Source organism: Ascaphus truei, chromosome 15, assembly GCF_040206685.1.
Source record: "Ascaphus truei isolate aAscTru1 chromosome 15, aAscTru1.hap1, whole genome shotgun sequence".
Taxonomy (NCBI): Eukaryota; Metazoa; Chordata; class Amphibia; order Anura; family Ascaphidae; genus Ascaphus; species Ascaphus truei.
In genome coordinates, this window is record NC_134497.1 from 14606823 (window position 1) to 14630842 (window position 24020).

Consider the following 24020-nt stretch of genomic DNA (forward strand, 5'->3'; position numbering starts at 1 on the left):
TTTATTAATACCTTCAGATGTCCTCACCTCCTGGCAGTGTTCAGCGCCTTTCCCTGTCTCCGCGCCCCATTCCCTAATGAAGTATGGGGGTGATTACTTTGCATGACACTATTATTTATGCCTTGAACTGCCGACATGCTGGATGAGGCCCTGCTCTTCCTGAGCAGTAAACTAGAGACCGACCCCCTGAAGAATACAATCAGTTTATCCTCCAGCCTCCTTTAAGACCTGCATTTCAATGGCGTTCCGTTCAGCATCTGGTAGGCTGACTGCAATAGGGTGAATATGCCCTCTGTGTGTAAGTCACTCAATAATAATAAGCTGGGCAGAAGAGGTCTCCACACAACTTCCGCTGCAGTCATTGCACCACCAGCCTTCTTGTTATGCTTGGGCTGCAGCTCGTCCTCCCTGCGCGCGCCTAGCAGCTCGTGCAGAGACTACAGCTGCGATCGGTGCTCTGAAGGGGAGATCTAAGGAGGGCGCGGGGGGCAGGGCCATGAGGGGCGGGGGCGCAGCCATGATGGGGCATAGATGCCCTGCCATTGGCTGCGCGCCGGCCACGTGACCGTGTCGCGGCACTGGAAGATACAATTCTTGTCTTCCCTGCCAGCGTACGCGTCACAGCACTTTGCGCGCCCCCACACACAGCCACTGGGCCTGCCCCATAGAGGGCTGTGCTGTGGTGTGTGGCGCGCACGCCGTAGCACACACCGCCGTGACCACTGGGGACTCAGCCTAAGGCTGCGACGGGGGTGGGGCAGCGCGTGCAGATCGCAGTCTTGGGAGAGATTGCGATGGGAGGGGGCGTGGTGGGGTTTTTGCGGGGCGTGGCCATGACCTCACGCAGCTGGTTCGCCCTCATTGGCTGAACTGCCGTCGAGGGCGGGGTCACGCCTCTGTCGCGAGTTCCAAACACAATTTTTTGGTATTTGAGAGAACTCGTCGTAGAGCGCGGCTGCACCTTCCGCGCGGAGGTAGGGACTGGGACCGGACTGATTGGCCGAGGTGTGCGCTGTTGAACGCACTGGGACCGCAGCCTTAGATTTACAGAGTCTGCGCTGCTACATATCTAAGTCAGAAATCACATTGATTATACTTTCTCCGTATAGATTAGCAGCAAGACTTTGGGATCACGGTCTCTCTCTGGTCATGAAATAAGGACAGAGCCAGGCAGCTGGGTGGTGTTTCTGTGCTCCGATTGGTAGCACGGAGCACAGAATATGCCACCTGCAGCCCTTTGTGTATATTACTGAATGACATTTACGAGGCATCTGGCTTTCATGGGATTTAGAGAAATGCAAGTTCCCCCTCTACTGCAGAAAAATGCAGAACAGGCTTCACAAAGGCCGACAGATTATTGGGAGGGAACACAGATAAATGACTCATGATGCCGGGGGGGGGGGGGTAGGGGGGAAGTTCCTGCAGAAATTTATTTCATAATACGCAGTCAGCAGAGAAAAAAAAAAAATGTAGCAGCAAACATGAGATTTTTATTCATATTTACTGCATCATTGTTGACTCCCAACTAGCAGAACAAATCACCCAGGGGAAAGAAATACTAAAGAATATGCTACAGTTCTGCTCTCTCTTCTTAAAGAATACGGTCCCGGGAGACCAGGACTATCACACCGGGGATCAATTCACCGGACAGAACAACAGAGTTGATCAAATTGAATTTATTGGAAAAAAAGGTATCCACCACTGTGCATAAACATACAACAAACACTCCCAAACTGGGGTTACCCTATAGAACTAGGCACAGGGACCGCACTAAAGAGATTTCCACTGTTCTTCCATGCAGTGTCCTCTGGAACAGGACTCCAGGCCTGGCACCAGCACTGGACTGGACACTGCAGCTGGAATCCCCACTGGTACATAGATCTCGAGCTAAAGCTAACAGCAACTCACATAATGGTCTCCCTTACCATCTTTTATACCTCATTCCGCAACATGGATACATTAAGGGAGGGTTAGGGTGTCTTCAATATGACCCAGCCCCTGATTGGTGGGTTTAACTGCAACATGCAGAAAGTTACATGAAAACTGTTGCAGGGAAAGGTCCCAGACACTGCAACATTCCCAGCTGAACACAAAATTAACCCCTGGTCCCTGAAGTGCTGGAACCAGGCTCCATAATACATATATAACCATAATACAGATGAATTATTGACAGGTAGGGGTAATGGTGGGCTTGACCTTAATTAAAAGCAGTCACATTTACACCTGCCATCACAAATACCACTTGTGAGCACAATCACGTCTCAAACAGGTCGCTAACCATGCCTACCGCGATTATCTTTTACCATACAATGCTTCCACTGCAGCTAGGGATTCTGGGTAATAACATGCCAATGTGCACTCACACAGTGTCACTTTTTGCTTCTTGTCCATTTTGACACGGACCCCTACAAGCTTACACCTGTCGTTATTACACAGCTTTTCCACACAGCCTGGGTTACAGAAGTGCAAAGCCAGTAATCCTACTCACAGACAGCTTTTTGCAGATTTTGGGTGGTCTCATCAGTGTCAGGCTGGTTATACTGGCTATGCGATGTGAAGCTGGACGTGTGTCTACAACCAGACACAAAGAAAGTTATGGCGAGTAAAAAAAAAAAAACTGACAACAACCTTCCACTGTAAACAAACACAGGAATAAAACATAATTTGGGCAGTCCAATAATTAATGCTGAGTCAAAGGCCTGGACATTTTTTACAAGAATAAGGGCATCGTTCCATGATGTGCTCAGCTTCCTCACCTTCACTCAAGCTCCTCTTTCCCTTTTACCAAGTCTTCTTTTAACCACTTGGCCACAAGTTTTTCCATGCGTCGGGCGATCTTTTCTTCCCCGACACTAGGGTGACCATCTGCATCGGGTTCAGTATCCATGATCTCGGGTGGTCCAACCTGGGCAGAGTTATTATCCACTCTGATTGACCCCCGTGGCATTGACACCCGTTTGGTAGTCGCCGACTGATTCTTGAACTGTGTGGGGGAATTCCAAGCCTGGCGGGGTATCTCTGCTATAGTAGCACCATTTTGAAGCGCCTTCAGTACCAGGGGACCTAGGTCTACAGCTTTCTCATCCATCAAAGGCTTATCCGCAACAAGCACGACCCCCTTATAAGTAGAGGTCATTTGCGTTTGATTCAGGATACATAAATTCCAGTATATCAATTTGGTTGTAGTTCTCACACCTAAGGCCGGGTCCCCAATAGTAATGGCAGCGTGCGCGCGATACATATCTCTTCTCAGGCAGGCCCCAGTGGTTTCTGTTGTAGGCCCTCACGTAGAGCGATGGCGCGTCAGTCAGCAGGTAAGACAAGAAATCTGTCTTCCCGTACGGCGATGCGATTACGTGGTGCTTGGGGAGCCAATGGCAGGCCAGATAGTTTGTACCAGCAGGAGCGCAGGTAGTGTAAACCTCCGTTGTGGCCACGCCCACCCCCGCCTCCCATCGCTCCCTACAGACCGCAGATCGCGTCTTTTATCTGTGCACGCACAGCCAGGACGCCAGGCACGCGTGCAGCAATCAACACTGAGGCCGTAGCCTAACCGTTAACCGTGGCCTCTCTTTTTTGGCAAACCGGTAATTGTGTGCCTTTTTCCCTTGCTAAGATGAGTAGACAACTAACATTGTATCATTAGGGGCGTGAGCACACTGATACAGTTCTGTCTCATTATAGCCACAGACTGAATCCTTATAGCCACTATTTTCATTGTGAGGAATCTTGATTGGGCCATTTGGGCACGGTAGCCTGACTGGATTTGTATTGCTCTTCTCAGTCGTAATTCGGTTCTTTTTCTGAATTTTGTGGAAAGCCGATAGTAGTACTGAGACGGCGTTGCGGGTGCGCCTATAGCAACGCACAGCTTGCTTGGTTGTGATGTAGGACCTGTATCCGGATTGAATCACACAAGCAGCTTCCTTCATTTTCCTGTAGCATCTTTGCTGCAGACACTTCCAAACATTTGACTGGAGTAATGTTCATAATTCTTTGTATTGGCATTCTCCATATTGACTGGAGAAGGCCGGCTGCATTATTCTGGCGACACAGCGGACAAGTTTTCATTCCTCTGTAGGCAGCCTGCATGATGACCGCTGCAGAGCGTTTATGCAGGTACATTTCTCTCTCCAACCCTGCTTGGATAAGCAAGTAGTATTTCTGAATTATTCGACTGCTTTTCTCCCTTTTCAACAAGTATTGTTCACCAGCAAGAGAAGTCTGTTTCACGAGCTCGCTCTGAGTGTGCATCCTTCATTATAATTTGCTACAGTACTTCTAACTTTTCTTATACAAATAGTTTCTTCATTTTTTCTAGCTCGTGAAGCTTTTCATTCCTTTCACTAACGTGGTCAGTTAAATCTGAATTTTCCTCTTTCAGACTTGTATTTGATCTTTTTACAGTCTCTATAATATTCAGGGCCTCCTCGTATTCCTCCTTCCAGTTACGCACTTCTGAATTGAGACTCCAGCTCTTCTGGCGTGAGACCTTTAGCTCGTGGTTGAGGGCGTGAAGCTCCTTCTGAGAGACTTCAAGATCCAATCTAAGACTGTGGACATCTTTTTGAGAGACTTCCAACTCCTTGGCGAGACTGTGAAATTTATTTTTAGAGATTTCCAGTATTGTGCGGCGACTGCTGATCTCCTGGTGTGAGGTATCCAGCTCTATGCGGAGAGAATGAACCTCCTTCTGCGATATGTCCAATTCCTTCCGGAAACCATTGACCTCCTGGCGAGAAACATCCAGCCCTATATTGAGATTATGGACCTCTTTCTGGAAAATCTCCAGCTCGGTACCTAGACTGTGAAACTCTTTCTGGGAGACTTTCAGCTTGGCACAGAGACTGCAAATCTCTATCCGAGAGACTTCCAGCTCCATACTGAGGCTGACCAACTCCTGTCGAGTCTCCAAGTCCTGCACAGAGACTAAGAGACTCCTTCTGAGATAGTCCAAGCCCTACACTGAGACGGAGGGCCTTCTTTTGTGCCTCCTCCTGCTTCTTCTGCAAGTCAGCAATAACTTCGTCCGAGCGGGTCTGTTTCTTGACCATGGTGGTAATAATAGTGTTCGCCATCTACAGCTCTGTCGTCAGGTCTTCTAAGTCCCTACGTAAGCGACACTCAGTGTTCATTACAGTTCCATAGTCAAAGGCGGATGTGAGAAGACCACTCTGTAGCTTGGCATTAGCTTCTATCTTCTTTTCCAATCATTCACGGAGGAGATCACAGTCATGACTGGCAGTTTGCAGTGCATCTTCAGGGCGGAACAAGGGATCGTCACTTACTTATTCACTCCACTTCCCGGGTATAGTTTGTTGAGGGTTTCTCACTGTCAGTACCGAACAGAGACTTCTTCGGGATACACGACTTCTGCCACGGGCCCTCTGGAGATTGTCATTCCCGAAACGAATCCTCCATTTACTCTAGGATGCAGGGCATCTCAGCCCCCCTTTTTCTCAGCGAGATCTGTGGGTGTGTCTGTCCCTTCAATGGTAAGTGGAGAACCAGAAGGGACACTCTTCCATTTTGGCTGTATCAGGTGTATTCTCCCCCCTGACCTCAGGAGGCGCTATTGCAGCGATTTTCTCTGTATATGCCAGAACCCCAGCTGGTAGTCCTACAGGTGAGCAGACTTCCCTTGCAGAGTTCTTAGCTCTCACATGTGTCTCTGTAGACGGTTTATTTTTCTGAGCGGCCATTTAAAAAACCCAATGGAGTTTTTTTTTCCTCGCACAAGTAGTGGCATAGACTTTGGTCACAGAGTCAGTACCTTGTGTGGGTCACTGTCTGTCTCAGTCCCCCCATTCAGACTGTGGCGTTGTGGCTTTCTCCAGGGCTGTGTTGCTTTCCTGCCTGGATGTGTAGCCCTTTATTTCTGGTCACTTCTGCCCGTGATTCTTTGTTTTGTTGCTAAGGCTGTTGCAGGAACTATAAGCAGGCAAAAGCACAAAACAAATTCCACCGGACAGTCTCCCGGGCCTCTTTGAAATTCAATGGCCACCTCTCATCCCACTACTCACACCATATGTAAGAGACGTGCAGAGGTACAACCAGGGGGACATTTGGGAAAAATAAACATGGCTTTTATTCAGCCCGTAGCTTTAAGCAATACAGTTTAAGAAAGCACAAAAATAAACGAACAGTCTATCCCTTTGTAAGGGGTCGAGGTCAGTGCAGGAGATGTCTGGTATCAGCCAGTGCAGCTACCCATATGCTTCATTAAAGAAGTGTGTTTTAAGATGGGCTCTAAAGGTGGAGAGAGAGGGTGCTAGTCGGATATTGAGGAACTGAAAATGATAATACGCTGACACTAAAACAAGAACACTTAATGCTGATATGGGGTTTTTAACCCACTACCATAATGTTTTGTAATGTTACTCCTCTAAATTTTACAATTAACCCCCCCCCCTTCATCTTCACCTCTCTGCACACTGCTGATGGATGTATAGTCCTGTCTCACTGTCCCTTACCTCCACTCCTACCCTGCATCCCCCTCCCCTGCTCACTGCTGATGGATGTACAGTCCTGTCTCACTGTCCCTTACCTCCACTCCTACCCTGCATCCCCCTCCCCTGCTCACTGCTGATGGATGTACAGTCCTGTGTCTCACTGTCCACTTCATCCTTCTATTGCACTGTTTATTCTTTCTCAGCATCATCTGCCTTCGATGGCTAATCTTGTTTTTATTTTACATCTGTGTTAAACTCCTGGGAACTTTGTAAACCAGTATCGCCTGACCTGAGGATGAGAGGAGAACTCTCCAAAGCTTGTTTTATAATATCTATTGTTAGTCCAAATAAAACAAGTTAATCACCTAATACCGAAGTACTCATTTATAGTTTTAAAACTAGGTATTTACTGCCATTGATGACGCTGGGCCTCTTACAGCAACAAGTTTCACAATGTTGACCCACTGCTCTCATCTGTAGAATCACTCTGACTCAGCTGACAGGCAACACCACCAAACCCAGCCTCGGGGGAGTACATAACAGAAAAGAGGCACTAAAACAAACCCTTCTTTCATTTTACATTCAAACAGAAACGAATATTAAACAAGACAACTATAATATCCGCGCCAGCATAGGAAATGAAACCCAAAACCCTGCATATTTACAATGTTATTACTGTAGCTATTTCCGGCTGCCCCTATTCTTGACAGAATCGTGCAATCCAGCTGCTTCTGAGCTGGTTTTTCTGTCTCCAACTGGAGATTACCACATTCACTGACTCAGAAGTTAACTGGAAGGGTGGGTGTTTGTAAAAAAAGGAGGTATCCAGCAACCTCACGGAGATCTCAGCTCATTAGGATGACGGACAGCGGATCCCGGGAGAGCCGGAGTATTCATACCGGCAACATCTCAACTATTCATAACATTCCCATCAAGGTGCTAATCCGACCCATTCCCTCAGCCCTGGAAGAGAGCAAGGTGGAGAGTCTCGTGGAGGCAATACAGGTATGACAAAGTCGCGAGCAGAGTTGGGTTGTAACAATGTATCTGCGAGGTGTGGGTTTAATGTATCAAGGCAAAGAAGCGTTTACATTGACGCGATGCATCACCGTTTCCTGCGTCCAATTTATGATGCAGGAAAGTATGACACGAAATTAATATATTCAATATACAGTAGTACGCGTGTCATTTTAAATCAGTTATTCCGCCATACAGTGCTGGAAAGCTAAGGCCGAATTCAGGGTGCATACTAGGCGACGTGCGCACACGATCGGCACGCTGCAATGTTTTTAAACTAACAATGTCACATTGCAGCTTCTTGTGGCGGCAAAGTGCAGCGTTGAAGCTGCTACATTTTGCTGCCACAACCAAAATTGATTTTTCGGCCTGCAGTCGCGTCACGTGCGCTGGTTCAGCGAACCAGCTCCGTGACACATTCGCCACACCCCCAAACGCCGCAACCCAAGTCCTGCAGCTAAGGCACAGATCGCTGGGCTGCAGGAGCGCGCGGCGGAGGCGCGCACGGAAGCTCGCGGCCGTAGTATCCACCCTGAACTTGTCCCAATACGGCAGGCATAAGCTTATAAGGGTCCATGTTAAAGTGGATAAGAAGTCAAAAGTGACGCACTGTGAGTGCTCATTTGCATGTCATTACCCAGAATCCCTGGCTGCAGTGCAAACATTGTATGCTAAGAAACACCTGAGACACGTGTGAATGTGCTCACAAGTGATATTTTTATTTTACAGAATTAAAGTGGTGGGTTCCGCCGCCCCTGGGCACTTCGCGGTAGCGACCGCCTCCTTGCTGCCGGCCTCCTTCTGAATCGCGTCACTGTGACGTTGCATGGCGTCACGTTGCTTTGGTAACGCAACATCATGACGTCATTTGACGCCACAATGCCATGGCAACGAGACGCCGTGTGACGCCCGCGGCGTCATTTGATGCCGCGATTCAGGAGGAGGGCGGCCGCCACAGCCGGGTGCCTTCCCCATCAGGCCTGAGAGCACGGCAACTGTATATGGGGGCAGATATTTTTGCCGCCTCAACATCTTGCCCTCCTCGGCCCAGGCCTAACAGGAAATCCGCCACTGCGCCGTTAGTAGCTCTGGGACATCTGTTCCCAAGATCTTTATCTGTTTAGTTGCCAGTGTTTTCCTCACGCTTGGAGCCGCCGAACCATGTGCGTCCCAAGAGTGAATAGGAAGTCGCAACATCATATTTTGCGTGACCATTTAAATATCCAGTAACACCGGCAGCTAAACGGATAAGTATTTATGTCCCTGGAGACCACGGAACGACACAATAAAACAACGTTGGTTTGTTCCAGTGGATCCTTTGGTTTGATTTATAAATACTTGATCCCCTTCACACACTAAGATGCTGGCTGAAAATGAATTCTTCCCATCAGCTTCGCTTCCAAAATTGCCATGAAACCTACATGCCATAAACCTTTATACTGTTGTCTGTCGGTAAGTGAATAACGTGCATGGGACATTGCGTCACTCTTGATCAGTGGTGGATTTACCTAGAAACTGCAGCTTTGGGCCTCACAATTTGAGGGGTCTCCAAATACTAAGAAAGCATCATTATTATTTTTTTTTAAATACATTTTGAGGGCCCCTGTACATCCAAAGGGTCTATTCACCCTACAAATATACATTTGAATAAAATCAAGTGGTTGAATCTTTAGTAACAAAAGTTGAATTTACGTTAAAAGCAACCTATGTCCCATACATAGCAGACCTATATAAGGGCTTCCTGGAGGGCGAAAAGATTCCGAAAGAGATGGCTAAAGCAAACATCGTAGTGATCTACAACGAAGGAAAATATTCACTTAGTTGCGGCAGCTACAGGCCGACATCTCCGTTAAATTCGGATCTAAAAATATACAGTAAAATATTAGCGACCAGCCTAAACCAAATCCTTCCCCACTTAATACAGAATGACCAGATAGGGTTTATTTGTGAGACAAGCCTCAGATAATACACGAAAAATCATAAATGTGATAGATCCTTTTAACCGAACTAACCCCAAACCCAAGGCCATACTACTAAGGCCGAGCTCATACATGCTGCTTGCACGCGAGTGTGCTCTGTGCTCTGTGCTCTGTGCTCATATTGTTGGGAGGTGATGGGGGTGTGGTTATGACATCACGCAGCTGGTTCGCCATGATTGGCTGATCCACTCACGTGATGCGGCCGCCACTTGAAAAGACACATTTTTTGTCTTTTCAAAACGCGGTCACTGTGTCGTCCGCATACGTGCATATTAGGAGCGGCCTCAAGGGATCATGCAATTTGTGCTCGGCACATGCACACAGTATAAACTCAGCCTAAGCCTCGACGTTGAAAAGGCCTTTGATAGGATAAAGTGGAGCTTCCTAAACAAAGCTCTAGAAGAATTTGGTTTGAAGGGATCCTTCCTAAAAAGGGTTCTCTCCCTATACGAATTCCCCACGATGACGCTAAAAATTACAGGGGGAGACCTGAACCCAAATATAATAAAAAATGGAACCAGGCAGGGGTGCCCCTTGTCCCCATTATTGTTCGTTCTCTCAATAGAACCATTGGCGGCTACAATAAGAAATAATCCCAATATACATGGGATTAAAATAGGTAATAAACTCTCCCTGTTTGCGGATGACATTATTCTAATGATAGCAAATCCCCAGACATCACTCCCGAATCTGCAGGTAGAATTGAGTGAGTTTGGAAAATTACCGTGCTACAAAATTAATACAAGTAAAACAGAAGCCCTAAATCTAACACTACAGAAGCACGAGGAGAAACTCCTCAAACTACATTTCGTATACAGGTGGAAAGATCAACATCTAAAATATCTGGGCATTAACCTAAGGATTATCGGTCATTATTTAAACACAACTTCCCTGAATGATTTATTTCAGCTTCATACTCAAAGTGCATTTTCGTTAAGATGTAGGAATGATATCTCACACTACCTTTCAATTGTGAGGAGTAATCAAAACAGTTTATGGTAGTTACCCTGCCCACAATATTCTTTTGACATTTTTTTTATAGGGCCCTCATCTTTATCATAATTTAGGGCCTCGCGAAGTCTTAATCCGGCACTGCTCTTGATGACAGGTTTGCAGACCTACCGTGGTGGGCATCCAGATTTACGGGTTGGCCCAATAAGCAGGCAAGCAAATCCAATGGTTATGTGCATGTAACTTTATCCAGGCGTATGTTGTGTACGCATATTTACTGGTTGTCCCCAAAACAGGTCTTGGGGGCTCTTCAACTTGCTTTGCACTAAGAGTTGTTCTTTCTTACAACAGAAGGATGCAGATCTGGTGCCCCCAATAGACGTTCTCTGGGTCACAGGGAGGAACGGCGGGGATTACTTCTACTCCTTCGGTGGGTGTCATCGATATGCAGCACACCAACGGCTAAACATGGAGACCATTGCAGCCAAAATTGTCCAGTCCTCCATCAGTGACTTGCGCACGTACCTGGGATCCAGTACACCTGATCTACTGTGACAGGCGCAGCAGACGCTGAACTACTGGAGCACGATAGGAAGTGGAGAGCTGCTGAGTGTGCCCGATTACGCCAAGCCGAAGAGTTTTGGGATGTGTTATACTTTTGCCAAACGACATCCAAAATGCATGACCGCAGGATGGGACTGTTTTGAGTATAGTATTCCAAAGCAAAATAAGGAGCACAAATTCTCTCAGGATATAAATCAAAAAAAAAGGAGGGGGGGGGGGGTGGGAGAGAAAAATGACCAATACACTCAAGTGTAGATGATATTCAAGCCCTTTCAGTAAAATACGGTGTGTGAAACAGCCTCAGGTCATCTCGTTTGGCTTCAGAAGACAAAGGAACAAATAGTGCAAAAATGTATTATCAAATGTATAAAAATAGATCAGGAACACTCATCCTGTAATACTGGATCCTGTAATACTGGCAAAACGGGGACATTGTCCCCAGATGGAAGTGTTAGCGGGATGGGACATTTTTTCGTCGTGGCCGTTTCGCCGTGATTCACCCCACCGCCGCAGCCGATTCACCGCTGGAATCCCCGCCGCCGTCCACTTCTAAGGTAAGTTTATTACTGTTTAGGGTAGGTGGTTAATTTAAAGTGTTTTAGTGCTTAGGGTAGGGGGTTCAAGGGTTTTAGCAGTTGGGGTAGGGGATTAATGTAAGGGGTTTTGGGGTAAGGGTACGGGGGTTTAGGGTAAGGGCATAGGGTAGGGGGGATGAGGATAAGGGTTTAGGGCAGGGGGTTTAGGGCAGGGAGTATTAGGGTAAGGCACTTTACCTTAAACGGCGCAGTGGACGTGGCGGGGTGAGTCACGGCGAAGTGCCGGCGGCCATTTGGTTGCAGCGAAACAGCTGCGACCAAAGCGAGACCCTCACTATCTTTGGTCTTCTTTTGCATCCTCGGTTTGGATACATAATCTCCCGACGCGGTCCGCTGATGTCAAAAGTGATCTATCCAAACCGACGACGTCAAAAAAGACCTGAGGCAGCGAGGGTCTCACACTTCCACCTGGGGACCCCGTCTTTTTGCCTGGGGGTGTCCCTGATCTATTTTTAGATATTTTTTATAGTTAATACATTTTTGCACTATTTGTTCCTTTGTCTTTTGGAGCCAAACAGGACGACCTGAGGCTGTTCCACACACCGTGTTTTACTGAAAGGGCTTGAATATCATCTACACTCGAGTGTATTGGTCATTATTTAGCACCTTGTGATTTATTTAAAGTCTTGGCTACGGCGACGCTGACGTCACGCTGCGATCGCTGAAAAAAATCAAATTGGATTGACTTCCAGCGACCAAACCGTCGCACTGCTCGCTCCTACTATAAGCGCACGTGACGTATTCTATACATTGCGGCCTTAAAGAGCAGCGTTTCCTTTGGATTGTTCTGTGTGTACATTAATCTTTTATCACTTCGTGTAGGGATGGGCAACTCCAGGCCTCAAAGGCCACCAACAGGCCAGGTTTTCAGGATATCCTTGCTTCAGCACAGGTGGCTTTTTGACTGAGCCACTAATTGAGCCACCTGTGCTGATGCAGGGATATTGAGGACAGGAGTTGCCCCTCCGCTGACTTAGTACAGCTCAACCCCCTTATAACGCTGTGCTTGGGGTCCAAAGAATCACATGGCGCTATATGCGGATCGCGTTAGAAATAATGTACAATTGTATGCATCGTACAATAAAGTATTTAAGACACCAATAATCGTGTTGTAAAGTATTCATAAATACGAAAACTGGGAGCCACGCTCGCATCGCGTTATAAGCGGATCCGCGTTGTAACAGATCGCGTTATAACGGGGTTGAGCTGTATGTACTATTTATTATAATGTGAGCAGTCTGCACTTAAACTTTGTTTTCTCACTGGGGTATTGTATGACATTTTAGAAGGGGCCCGTGTGAAAATAGGACATTAAATTTGCACATGACGCGGTGACTCATTTTCTTGAAAAAAATGGTCCACAGATATACAAATAAGCTGAGGTTTTGTAGAAAATCTATTCCAGACACACCAGTTTCCTTGGTGGAAAGTAGACTATTTCTAGCACTTGTCAAGTTTCATAAAATAAAACTGTAATGTGAATTACCATACAAATTCCCATCAGCAAAACAACTGTTCAGGAGGTTTTTTTTAACTATTAGAGTTGAATGTGAAGTAATCTTTTTCTCACCTGCCATTAAATAATGCAAAATAATCAGAAAAGTGCAGTCAATTATTCTGCCAGCGTCAGAACCTTGAAACTTTTGAATAAACTAGGTACTGAATCAACATTCACCAGTGGTATGTGCCTAAGCTCAGGAAATAGATTTTCATGAAATACGTTCCCATGAGGTGTTACAAACCATCTGTTTGCTTAACCTGCAAATATTAAACTTGACCAAGGAGTCGTTTCTGAAAAGTTTGGCTGTTTAAACAAGTTATTAAAATGTTTAAATAATTGCACAGCTAGGGAACATATACTAACACACATATATTGATGGCAAAAAGGGAACATTTGTTCCACTAAGCTTGCCCTTTGTCCTTTAATTATTGCAAACCCTAACAGTAATGCCATACGAGTCTCGCTCTCTCTCTCTCTCTCTCTGACTCTTTCTCTCTCTCTCTGTCTCTCTGTGTGTGTGTTTCTCTCTCTCTCGCTACGGTTGGTTAGTGCGCTCACTAACTTTTCAGTTTAAGTGTATCTGTATTTATATAGCGCCATCAATGTACATAGCGCGTCAAAGCAGTAGTACACATTACATAATATAACACATAATGGGAAGAAGCGTTTTGCACATAAAAGTAACATTTAGGAAGAGGAGTCCCTGCCCCAAAGAGCTTACAGTCTAATTGGCAAGAAAGGAGAACATAGAGACAGTAGGAGGATGTTCTGGTTAGTGCGTCTGCAGGGGGCCAAGGTCAGTGCCCATGAGATGTATTGTATACCGTGTGAAAGTCATTAATTGTGTTTTTCCTTTCCCTTATCTCAGAACATCTTGATATTTTCTGGGAAAAGCTGCCATCTAATATTCTGAACATTGGGGAAATTGCAAACCCCCGGTAACAGGATTAAGAAATGTGGTGGGAACTAGCGAGTGAAGCCCCCGAGTCTGATAACAACGACACTGAGTGTGAAGCAGGGGAATCTGGTTCAATATCCACAAAGCAGAGGGATGTATCCAAAGCAGAAAGGGAAACTGACATAGAGCAGTATTGTTGGGATAAACTAGGTGATCGGCAATTGATAATCCTTCAAAATTTTATACTCGCAAACAGAGTCATTGGGCATTTGGTCTACTGTCTCTGTACGTTCTTCCTACCTACCAATTAGATTGTAAGCTCCTCGGAGCAGGGACTCCTCTTCCTAAATGTCACTTTTATGTCTGAAGCACTTATTCCTATGACCTGTCATTTGTATTATTTGTTATTTATATGATTGTCACGTGTGTTACTGCTGTGAAGCGCTGTGTACATTAATCGCGCTATATAAATAAAGACATACAGTACAATATCCAAAACAGTGGCAGATGTAGATGGGAGTGATGTACACTCGTTCCGGTGATCTCAGAAAAGAGAAAACCGTAATAGTGCCGGCGGTACTAAAAAATAATATTTTACGGGCAAATCAGAAACCCTCCAAATTCGAGGCTTATATCAACAGGAATTTAGACCAGGGTAATGCAGTTGATGTGGTCTACTTAGATTTTGCAAAGGTTTTTGATACGGTTTCACACAAGAGGTTGGTGTACAAAATAAAGAAAATTGGACTCCGTAATAATATTTGCACCTGGATTGAAAACTGGTTAAAGGACAGACAACAGAGGGTTGTCATAAATGGAACTTTTTCAGGTTGGGCTAAAGTCGTGAGTGGAGTACCTCAGGGATCGGTACTGGGACCCCTGCTTTTTAACTTGTTTATTAATGACCTTGAAGTTGGCAGCGAGAGCAAAGTCTCCATCTTTACTGATGATACTAAATTGTGTAAAGTAATAATCAGAGCAGGATGTAATTTTTCTTCAGAAGGACTTGGAGAGACTGGAAACGTGGGCAGGTAAATGGCAGATGAGGTTTAATACAGATAAATGTAAGCTTATGGATTTGGGATCAAAAACGTAGAAGGGAAGTAGAGCACTGCCAAAAAATAATAATCAAAGAAAGGGCCAGTAGCAAAATAATTATTTATTGGGCATTTTAGCCAAAAAAGGGACAAACACACTAATATTAAAAAACTGAGGTTTAATACAGATAAATGTAAACTTATGGATTTGGGATGCAAGAATAAACAGACGACTTACAAATTAAATGGAGATATATTGGGGGAATCCTTGATGGAGAAGGATTTAGGAGTGCTTGTAGACAGCAGGCTTAGCAATAGTGCCCAATGTCATGCAGTAGCTGCAAAGGCAAACAAGATCTCATCTTGCATCAAACGGGCAATGGATGGAAGGGAAGTAAACATAATTATGCCCCTTTACAAAGCATTAGTAAGACCACACCTTGAATATGGAGTACAATTTTGGGCACCAATCCTAAGAAAAGACATTATGGAACTAGAGAGAGTGCAGAGACGAGCCACTAAATTAATAAAGGGGATGGACAATCTGTTACGATTGTGCTCGCCACAAACCGGGACCGGACCGCGGGGCTGAGGTGGGGTTATATAATCACCGACCTTAGTCCGCGCAGACTGATCCGGAGTGCGCAGTTCGTAGTCGTACGTAGCAGGGTCAGGATTGGAGAAGGCAGCATCGTCGTTATTCAAACAGGAGTTCGGCAACAGGTAGTCAGGAGTTCCCCGCTTCAGCTTAGGAGCGTGAGCGCGGGAGTGGCCTCTTCGTGAGGAACGGCCTCGGCCCATGACGCCGGTCTCAGTAGGGGGAGACAGCAGGCTGGCCGAAGTACACCGCAGGGCAGCGTCGGGAAACCAACGCTTCAGCATAGAAGTCAGGAACGGGCCCCCGCATGGAACTAGCAGGCGGCCTCAGGAAACAACGCTTCAGCAGAGAAGTCAGGAACGGGCCCCCGCATGGAACTAGCAGGCGGCCTCAGGAACTAGGGACAAGAACCAGAAAGGTTAGTACACCAGGATACAAGCCAGGGTGGCTTGTGGCAGAGACAGTAACGTCCAGGGTAGGAATTTATGCTCGGCACTGTTTCAGTGCCAAAGCAAGGATATAAAGGGCGGAGATCCAATCACAGGAGGAGGGTGTGTGAGTATTCCTCCAATGATGAAGCACATGGCAGAAGCTGCAATGAGAGGCAGCACATGTGCCATTGATTGCCAGAGGAAGCTTTTGCAAATGCAGAAGTCTGCAAAAGCTATAATCAAAGCCAGGAGCGGATTCCTTACAGTACCCCCCCCTTCAGGTGAAACCTCAAGACGAACAGGGTCCATCACAGATTTGGGGGACATGGAGTTGTTTCTAAACCTCCTTAGGCGAGAGGTGGCGCTGAAAGCCCACGGTTTGTTGGGATTCCTTACAGTACCTGTAAGAAATAAAAATCGGAATGAATGTGCAGCCAGCGATGAGCGGAATCGGACGTTTGGTCGCAGCCGTCACGCCGCAGTGAAGTCTCCGCCGGCGTTGGGCCACGGAGGGACCCTTCACCGCAGCCGCTCCGCCGCTGGACACTCAGACGTCGGCGGTTTCACCAATGAAATAAATTCATTTAAGGGGTTTTAACTGTTTTGGTAGGGGGTTAAGGATAGGGTTTTTTGGTAAGGGGTTAAGGTTTTTAGGGTAACAGATTAGGGTAAAGAGTTAGGTTTTTAGAGTAGCAGATTAGGGTAAGGGGTTAGGTTTTTAGGGTAACGGATTAGGGTAAGGGGTTAGGTTTTTAGAGTAGCAGATTAGGGTAAGGGGTTAGGGTAAGGGGTTAGGTTTTTAGAGTAGCAGATTAGGGTAAGGGGTTAGGTTTTTAGGGTAGCGGATTAGGGTAAGGGGTTAGGGTAAGGGGTTAGGTTTTTAGAGTAGCAGATTAGGGTAAGGGGTTAGGTTTTTAGGGTAGCGGATTAGGGTAAGGGGTTAGGTTTTTAGGGTAACGGATTAGGGTAAGGGGTTAGGTTTTTAGGGTAACGGATTAGGGTAAGGGGTTAGGTTTTTAGGGTAGCGGATTAGGGTAAGGGGTTAGGGTAAGGGGTTAGGTTTTTAGAGTAGCAGATTAGGGTAAGGGGTTAGGTTTTTAGAGTAGCGGATTAGAGTAAGGGGTTAGGTTTTTAGAGTAGCGGATTAGAGTAAGGGGTTAGGTTTTTAGGGTAACGGATTAGGGTAAGGGGTTAGGTTTTTAGAGTAGCAGATTAGGTAAGGGGTTAGGGTAAGGGGTTAGGTTTTTAGGGTAGCGGATTAGGGTAAGGGGTTAGGTTTTTAGAGTAGCAGATTAGGGTAAGGGGTTAGGTTTTTAGGGTAGCGGATTAGGGTAAGGGGTTAGGTTTTTAGAGTAGCAGATTAGGGTAAAGGGTTAGGTTTTTAGGGTAGCGGATTAGGGTAAGGGGTTAGGTTTTTAGGGTAACGGATTAGGGTAAGGGGTTAGGTTTTTAGGGTAACGGATTAGGGTAAGGGGTTAGGTTTTTAGGGTAGCGGATTAGGGTAAGGGGTTAGGGTAAGGGGTTAGGTTTTTAGAGTAGCAGATTAGGGTAAGGGGTTAGGTTTTTAGGGTAGCGGATTAGGGTAAGGGGTTAGGTTTTTAGAGTAGCAGATTAGGGTAAGGGGTTAGGTTTTTAGGGTAGCGGATTAGGGTAAGGGGTTAGGTTTTTAGAGTAGCGGATTAGGGTATGGGGTTAAGGTTTTTAGAGTAGCGGATTAGAGTAAGGGGTTAAGGTTTTTAGAGTAGCGGATTAGGGCAAGGGGTTAGGTTTTTAGGGTAACGGATTAGGGTAAGGGGTTAGGTTTTTAGAGTAGCGGATTAGGGTAAGGGGTTAGGTTTTTAGGGTAAGGGGTTAGGTTTTTAGAGTAGCGGATTAGGGTAAAGGGTTAGGTTTTTAGGAAGCGGATTAGGGAAAGGGGTTAAGGTTTTTAGAGTAGCGGATTAGGGTAAGGGGTTAAAGTTTTTAGGGTAGGGGATTAGAGTAAGGGGTTAAAGTTTTTAGGGTAGGGGGTAGCATTAGTATTAGCGTTTTTTAGGGCAAGGGGTTAGGGGCTAACTTTGGCAGCGAAATGTCACTGCGGCATGGTGAGCGGCAGCTAAACGCCGGCGGCGATTTGGTCACGGCAAAACGCCCACGACCAAATATCCTTGACCGGTGACGAGTGTTCATTGGGCAGCATTCCCACAAGAGATCGTTCAATGGAAGGATGGTATGGGAACACGTGAGGACCGTCCTAAATCTTTGCACTGCAAGCTGGGCTGCTTGCAGTAAATCACTTGGGTTGCAGGCGTATTCTTGCTCACAAAGCCGTTCTCTTCCCCTGCTCACTAGCGCCGAGCTTTCATTTGTAAGGTCATCCAGAAGTGTCCTCCCCCAGCAGATGTCACTCTTCCCACAGTTGTGGGACCCTCGTCATTGAAGAACATCATAACAAGTGGTGAACAATGGATATGTCACTACACATCTCCACCCAGCCCACACGTGTAGGAGTGCTACCAATAAACCGAAAAAATTATCCAAATAATAAGATTATTTTTGCAGGCCTACTTCATGCAACATGTGTATATGCACTCCAGTCACGTTTAACTTGTGTTTTATATCAATTATGTCAACACAGATTTAGGGAGTCTTTAAAATGTACAAACAGCAAATGCATCATTGTTTACTGCCTGCAATAAAAGATACTGACGTCAATTAGAGGCTGAAAGGCTTATGTATCTGTGGGTGGTCATCTGGGCCCAGATCCACGAAACGGTGCTAAAAACTTAGCACCCCTTTTGTGGATCTCAGCCCAAGTGTGCCAAATTTGGCCTACATTGGAGTCGAGTAGGGGTTCTCCAACCCAGTCCTCAAGGGCCACCGACTTGTCCAGGTTTTTAGGATATCCCTGCTTCAGCACAGGTGACTCAGTCGAAGAGCCTGACTGAGCCACCTGTGCTGAAGCAGGGATATCCTGAAAACCTGACTTGGGGATGGGTGGGGGGGGAGGGTCTTGAGGACTGGGAGTTGAGAGTTTTAATTCAATGGCGAGGGGAATCACTTGATTTTTTGTAACAACAACAAAAATTGATGTTTTTGTCCATAATATTCCAGTTGAAACCATTGCTTCAGTGTTCTTGACTAAAATAGCCAGATAAAACTTTTATTTTCTAGCCTGGAGACATGCTATTTTATTTTTTTGCATTTTGCACCGTTTCAAAAATATGCAAATGCCAAAAGTAATCTTTTCCTCACCCGCCATTAACCAGCGCGCGATGAGAAAAGCCCCATCAATTATTCTGCCGGCGACAAAAACGTTTGAATAAACCTGGTCCTACATCACCGTTCAAACAGCGATATGCCTAACCTCGGGGAAATATATTGGAATAAAATACATTCCCATGGAAGATTTTTCACGAAATAATCTGTTTGCTTAACCTGAAAAATGTTGAACTTGACCAGGGGAGTAGTTCTGTGACCGAACCGTTCTGGGAAAATAGGAGATGTCCACGTGCCGTCCTAAAAAAGCCAAGAGGTTTTTCTGCTGGGAAATATTTGTCCTCTTTGTGCCCTGTACTGCAGAATCTGACCGGCCCAAGTCACCGCTAGCTCATGGAAACACAAATCCGCAGATAACTTGGGGGAATTATAGGATTGCTGGTGAATGAAAAGGAAAAGGTGGCATTGAGGCAGCACATGTTAGCAAGAGTAGGAGTAATCTTAAACTGCAAAGCCGGACACACGCTTCAAAGTGAAGTATTATGGAAGAGGAAGTGCTGTCGGAGCTAGGGCTGTGTTCACAGATGGAATGGCCCTTTAACGACTCTCCCTGCAGGACCATAAATTTCTCGAAAGAATTGTCGCGTGCTACAATATTTCCTCTTGCTAGAGAGCATGAGGCAGAGCTGGAAATGGAAAATCCTTTTCAAAACAACTCCTTTCAAACCCTGTGTTGCCCTTCCCTTTACGGACCACCTTACCCCTCTGCCCGTGTACGGTGCGGGCAATAACGAGTAACTGCCAGGGGGGGATGCCCAATTTGGAAGGAATTCCTGAAGTCAAAACCAAAAATGATTGTTGTTGCATGTTGTAGCGCCAACGTATTCCGCAGCGCGGTACAATGGGGGATGCAGTTATGTAGACGATATAAACATAGTGAGTGACATACAAGTAAGGACAGACGAGCGCAAACAGGTACAGTGAGGTAATGAGGGCCCTGATCCGGAGAGCTTGCACTCTAGAGGGGATAAGGGGCAATGTTGAAACAAAAGGTGAAGTGGCTGCTCATTGTGGGATGGAGTCTCAGGGTGGGGTGTGGTCCAGTCGCACAGCTGATCCATTAAGGTTTGGGGGTGTGGTATTTGGCCCAGCTGGTCCTAATATGGTTGGAAGGGTGGTCTACGGCATTTGGCTGTTTAGCCGCCAAGGTAAGGCCCTAACCTTACCCCGTACCCTAAAAACCCCTAATCTTAAACCCTAATACCAACGCTAACCACTACCCTAAAAATCTTAACGCCTTACCCTAAAAACCTAACCCCTCTCCTTAACGCCTTACCCAAACTGCTAAAACCCCTTAACTTACCTGATTGGCGAAACGGCCGCAGGCGGAGTGTCCAGTGGCGGAGCTGCAAAAGGTCCCTCAGTGGCCAAACGCCAGCGGAGACTAAGTCGAGGCGATGTGGCCACAGCCAAATGTCTGGGTCCGTTGGAGGAAGGGGGGAGGGATGTTAGGCGTATGCCAGGTACGCTTCTTTGAAGAGGTGAATATTCCGAGAGTTATTTTTATTATCGGACAGCTGGGGGAGAGCCTGACGGGACCTGGTAGGGAATTCCAGAGAGAGGTGTCAGGCTTTTGTTACAGTGTGTGAAATCTTACAAAAGTGTTTACAAATGTTATCCAATGTAACAACGACAACCTTCACAATTTAATCTATCCCCCCTCCCACTAACAGAAAAGGATTTAAAATTATATTAAAAACTTTTTAAACTATTGAAAAATAAAGCAAATCAGATAAGTTCTCCATTTCGGAACTCACGCTATCAAACTCAAATCTACCATTGCAAAAATACATCATTGTTTCAAATCAGTCACCGGTAAATACAATATTTCTCCTACACGTAGATAAAATTTAAATGAATCAGACGCAGCAGATGCTATTTTTTTCCCCCCCAAGGTTATCAGATCATTTTTGAGCTAACAAAACAGTGGTGCAGCAAAGAATATTATCAATGTGAAAACTCAGGTGCAAAACTGAAGTAATTATTTATTTATAAAATATTTTACCAGGAAGTAATACATTGAGAGTTACCTCTCGTTTTCAAGTATGTCCTGGGTACAGAGTAAAACAAATAATACATGGTTACAAGTACAGTTACATAAATGAACAGGGTATACATTATATACAAGACATTGCGTGCAGTTAAAGAAAATATATATTATGAGCGTATGAAACAGTTACAGACCAGATTAAAGTGTGAGACAGCTTTAGATTTGAAAGAACTTAAGCTGGTGGTGGATATGAGAGTCTCTGGTAGGTTGTTCCAGTTTTGGGGTGCACGGAAGGAGAAGGAGGAACGTCCGGATACTTTGTTGAGCCTTGGGACCATGAACAGTCTTTTGGAGTCTGATCTCAGGTGATAAGTGCTGCATGTGGTAGGGGTGAGGAGCTTGTTCAGGTAGCTGGGTAGCTTGCCCAGAAAGTATTTGAAGGTGAGACAGGAAAGGTGAACATTGCGCCTAGACTCTAGTGATGACCAATCTAGTTCTTTGAGCATTTCGCAGTGATGTGTGTTGTAGTTGCATTGGAGAACAAAACGACAAATTGAATTGTAGAGGGTGTCAAGTTTGCTAAGGTGGGTTTGAGGAGTAATATTAGCAGTAACATTTAAAAAGGCAATCCAAGCATTTAAAAAAAAAAAAATTTGTTTTAATATATACAGCATTTTATTACCTTTATTGAAAACGAAGTACCTCTGCTGCCGAACGATGTGTTCTCCTGTAAACTATCAGCAAAATCCTGCTTCCCGGGTTTCACCAAGTGGCTGCCTTTCAGGTCCAAATCAATCCTTCAGTGAGTGTAACTCAGCAGCTACAATGTATCCTTATATTACCAAGGTAACATCTATTGTTACAGTTTAAAGCGCACACTGCTGGGAATATTGGCAACAAATGATCTTAAACAGGAAAGTGTTACACCGCAATTATAGTGTCCGCGCGAATGAGCACGTGACGTGGCGCGCACATGAAACAAACTGGGCTGGAGGCGGCAGGGGGGCGTGGTGGAAACGTGGCTCTGACATCACGTGAGCGGTTCACTCTCATTGGCTGAACTGTTCACACTCCGAAAACATTTTAATTTGTCTGCTCTGTAATCTGTCGCTCCTTAGCGCTTGGTCGCGCGCACTACGTGCGCCTCCAGTGGTCTCCATTAGTTTGTTCCCGAGGCGCAAAGATCTTGCACTGCTGAGGAGGTGGGCTAAAGCCTGCTATAGAAATCAAAGCGTGCTCAGTATATAAAAACTCAATAAAAATGGCGTTACGAGTTGAATTTAAGGGGAAAAAAAATGTAGAATTATATAATATTACATACAGAACTGATTTATTTTTTAAAAACACACACGTGGGATATTGCATCTCACCAAAAAGTCTAATAATGGATTGGCACAGGCTGTTGCTAATCAGGATATAAGTACAAGGGGAACACTAGGGGGTGATATAAATCAGAGCAGAGGAACAAATAAAAAAAGTAGCCGATTGCAGGAATGTTTGGGCCATTTGGTCTTGTACCACAAAAATAAATCATGGAAGGAGAAACATTCAACGAACATCTCAATATTTAACAAATCATATTTATTCCTAAATTCCTAGTGTCTTAAGGTGGATAACACTCATACCCCTGAAATAGATCAGCTATGAAAAGACAGGAAGATGCTGCCCTCGAAAGGTTTTTGTTGAGAAAATATATTAGCAAAAATGAACCACAGTAATGTATATAACAAAAAAAATATATATACCATTTACAAAACAACGTGTAAAATCGTAACAAAGAATTATCGCTGAGTAACGGCGTACCCCAGGAGGTGAGGCAGCGGTATAATGTTCTGGGGTGCAAGAACCTTCATCAGATGCATGCTGCTTATTATAATTTTATTTGGAAAGTGCCAAACATCGGCAATAGTCCCTCCCTTCTCCAGCACCCGGGATATGTGTTACTGCGCTTATGAAGAATCTCTGCGCAAGCTCAGAATAGCACATTCCCCAAAAAATCTCAATCAAAGTTGACAGATTATACTGTTATATCAGGGCGTGATGTTTCCGGACGCCTGATCGCCAATAGCGACTGTAATTTTGTGGCTGGAAACCTTCCCCTGAACAGGAAGCACAAAGCTGCGCCCCCATCATGCATTGCAGGGATGGAGGCGTGAAGCAGAAAGAGAACCATTTATGCGTCCAGTATTTTTGTGCAATTTTGCAGATGTTTTTATGGCCAATAAGAAGCATGTACTGACATGGGTTTGGTTTGACAGGAAGTCCCACCGTTTTCTCAAAACAACCGAATTTCACAAATAACCGACTACCCTTTTGCATCACTAAATGTATTGAGTTTTTAAAGTAATTAGGTTTAAGAGTTAAAGCATTTTTTTTTATTTTGACTAAACCGATTGGGTCCTCCGGAGTTACGCCATGGTTCTGCGACATCTGGCCACTCGGGTACCAGGGCAAAATAGGTGCCCACCGGACACAAAATGGTGGCAAAGTCAGGGCCAATAGAAAAAATGTTGATGCCACCGCTTTCTATTGGTGACCCTGTGGTCAAGTTTGTCAAAACTGGCACACACAAAAAGTACAAATATCAGAGGAACCAGATGGGTCCCGGACACCGGGGGACCATGGATGGCGAGGGCCCTCTGGTTTAGGCAAGATATAAAAACAAATATCCATTTGTCGGGAACTGCTGATCTAAAGGGTACTCATTTATTGTCCCCATATTCTTACTGTAGGACTTAATAAACACTT

General features: G+C 45.5%; 2 protein-coding genes across 4 annotated transcripts in view; one reads left to right on the forward strand and one right to left on the reverse strand.

The window, feature by feature from the left end:
• The window catches only part of FAM110A (family with sequence similarity 110 member A), a 190522-nt gene that overhangs the window by 127027 nt on the left and 39475 nt on the right, over nt 1-24020 (reverse strand). For both annotated transcript variants that reach the window (XR_012788181.1, XM_075571716.1), the window contains exon 2: nt 20586-20821. The gene's annotated coding sequence lies outside the window, so the exon portion shown is untranslated. The remainder of the gene's footprint in view (nt 1-20585; nt 20822-24020) is intronic.
• SRXN1 (sulfiredoxin 1) lies at nt 7176-11191 on the forward strand. 2 transcript variants are annotated; one of them, XR_012788182.1, is made up of 3 exons: nt 7319-7457; nt 10491-10611; nt 10751-10888. XR_012788182.1 is itself a non-coding variant. In XM_075571721.1 (2 exons), exons 1-2 carry the CDS (start codon nt 7311-7313, stop codon nt 10952-10954), a joined length of 351 nt encoding a protein of 116 aa, XP_075427836.1. In that variant the 5' UTR covers nt 7176-7310; the 3' UTR covers nt 10955-11191. The 2 variants fall into 2 exon arrangements, 1 of the variants encoding a protein (XP_075427836.1); XM_075571721.1 differs by lacking the exon at nt 10491-10611 and having other exon boundaries at nt 7176-7457; nt 10751-11191.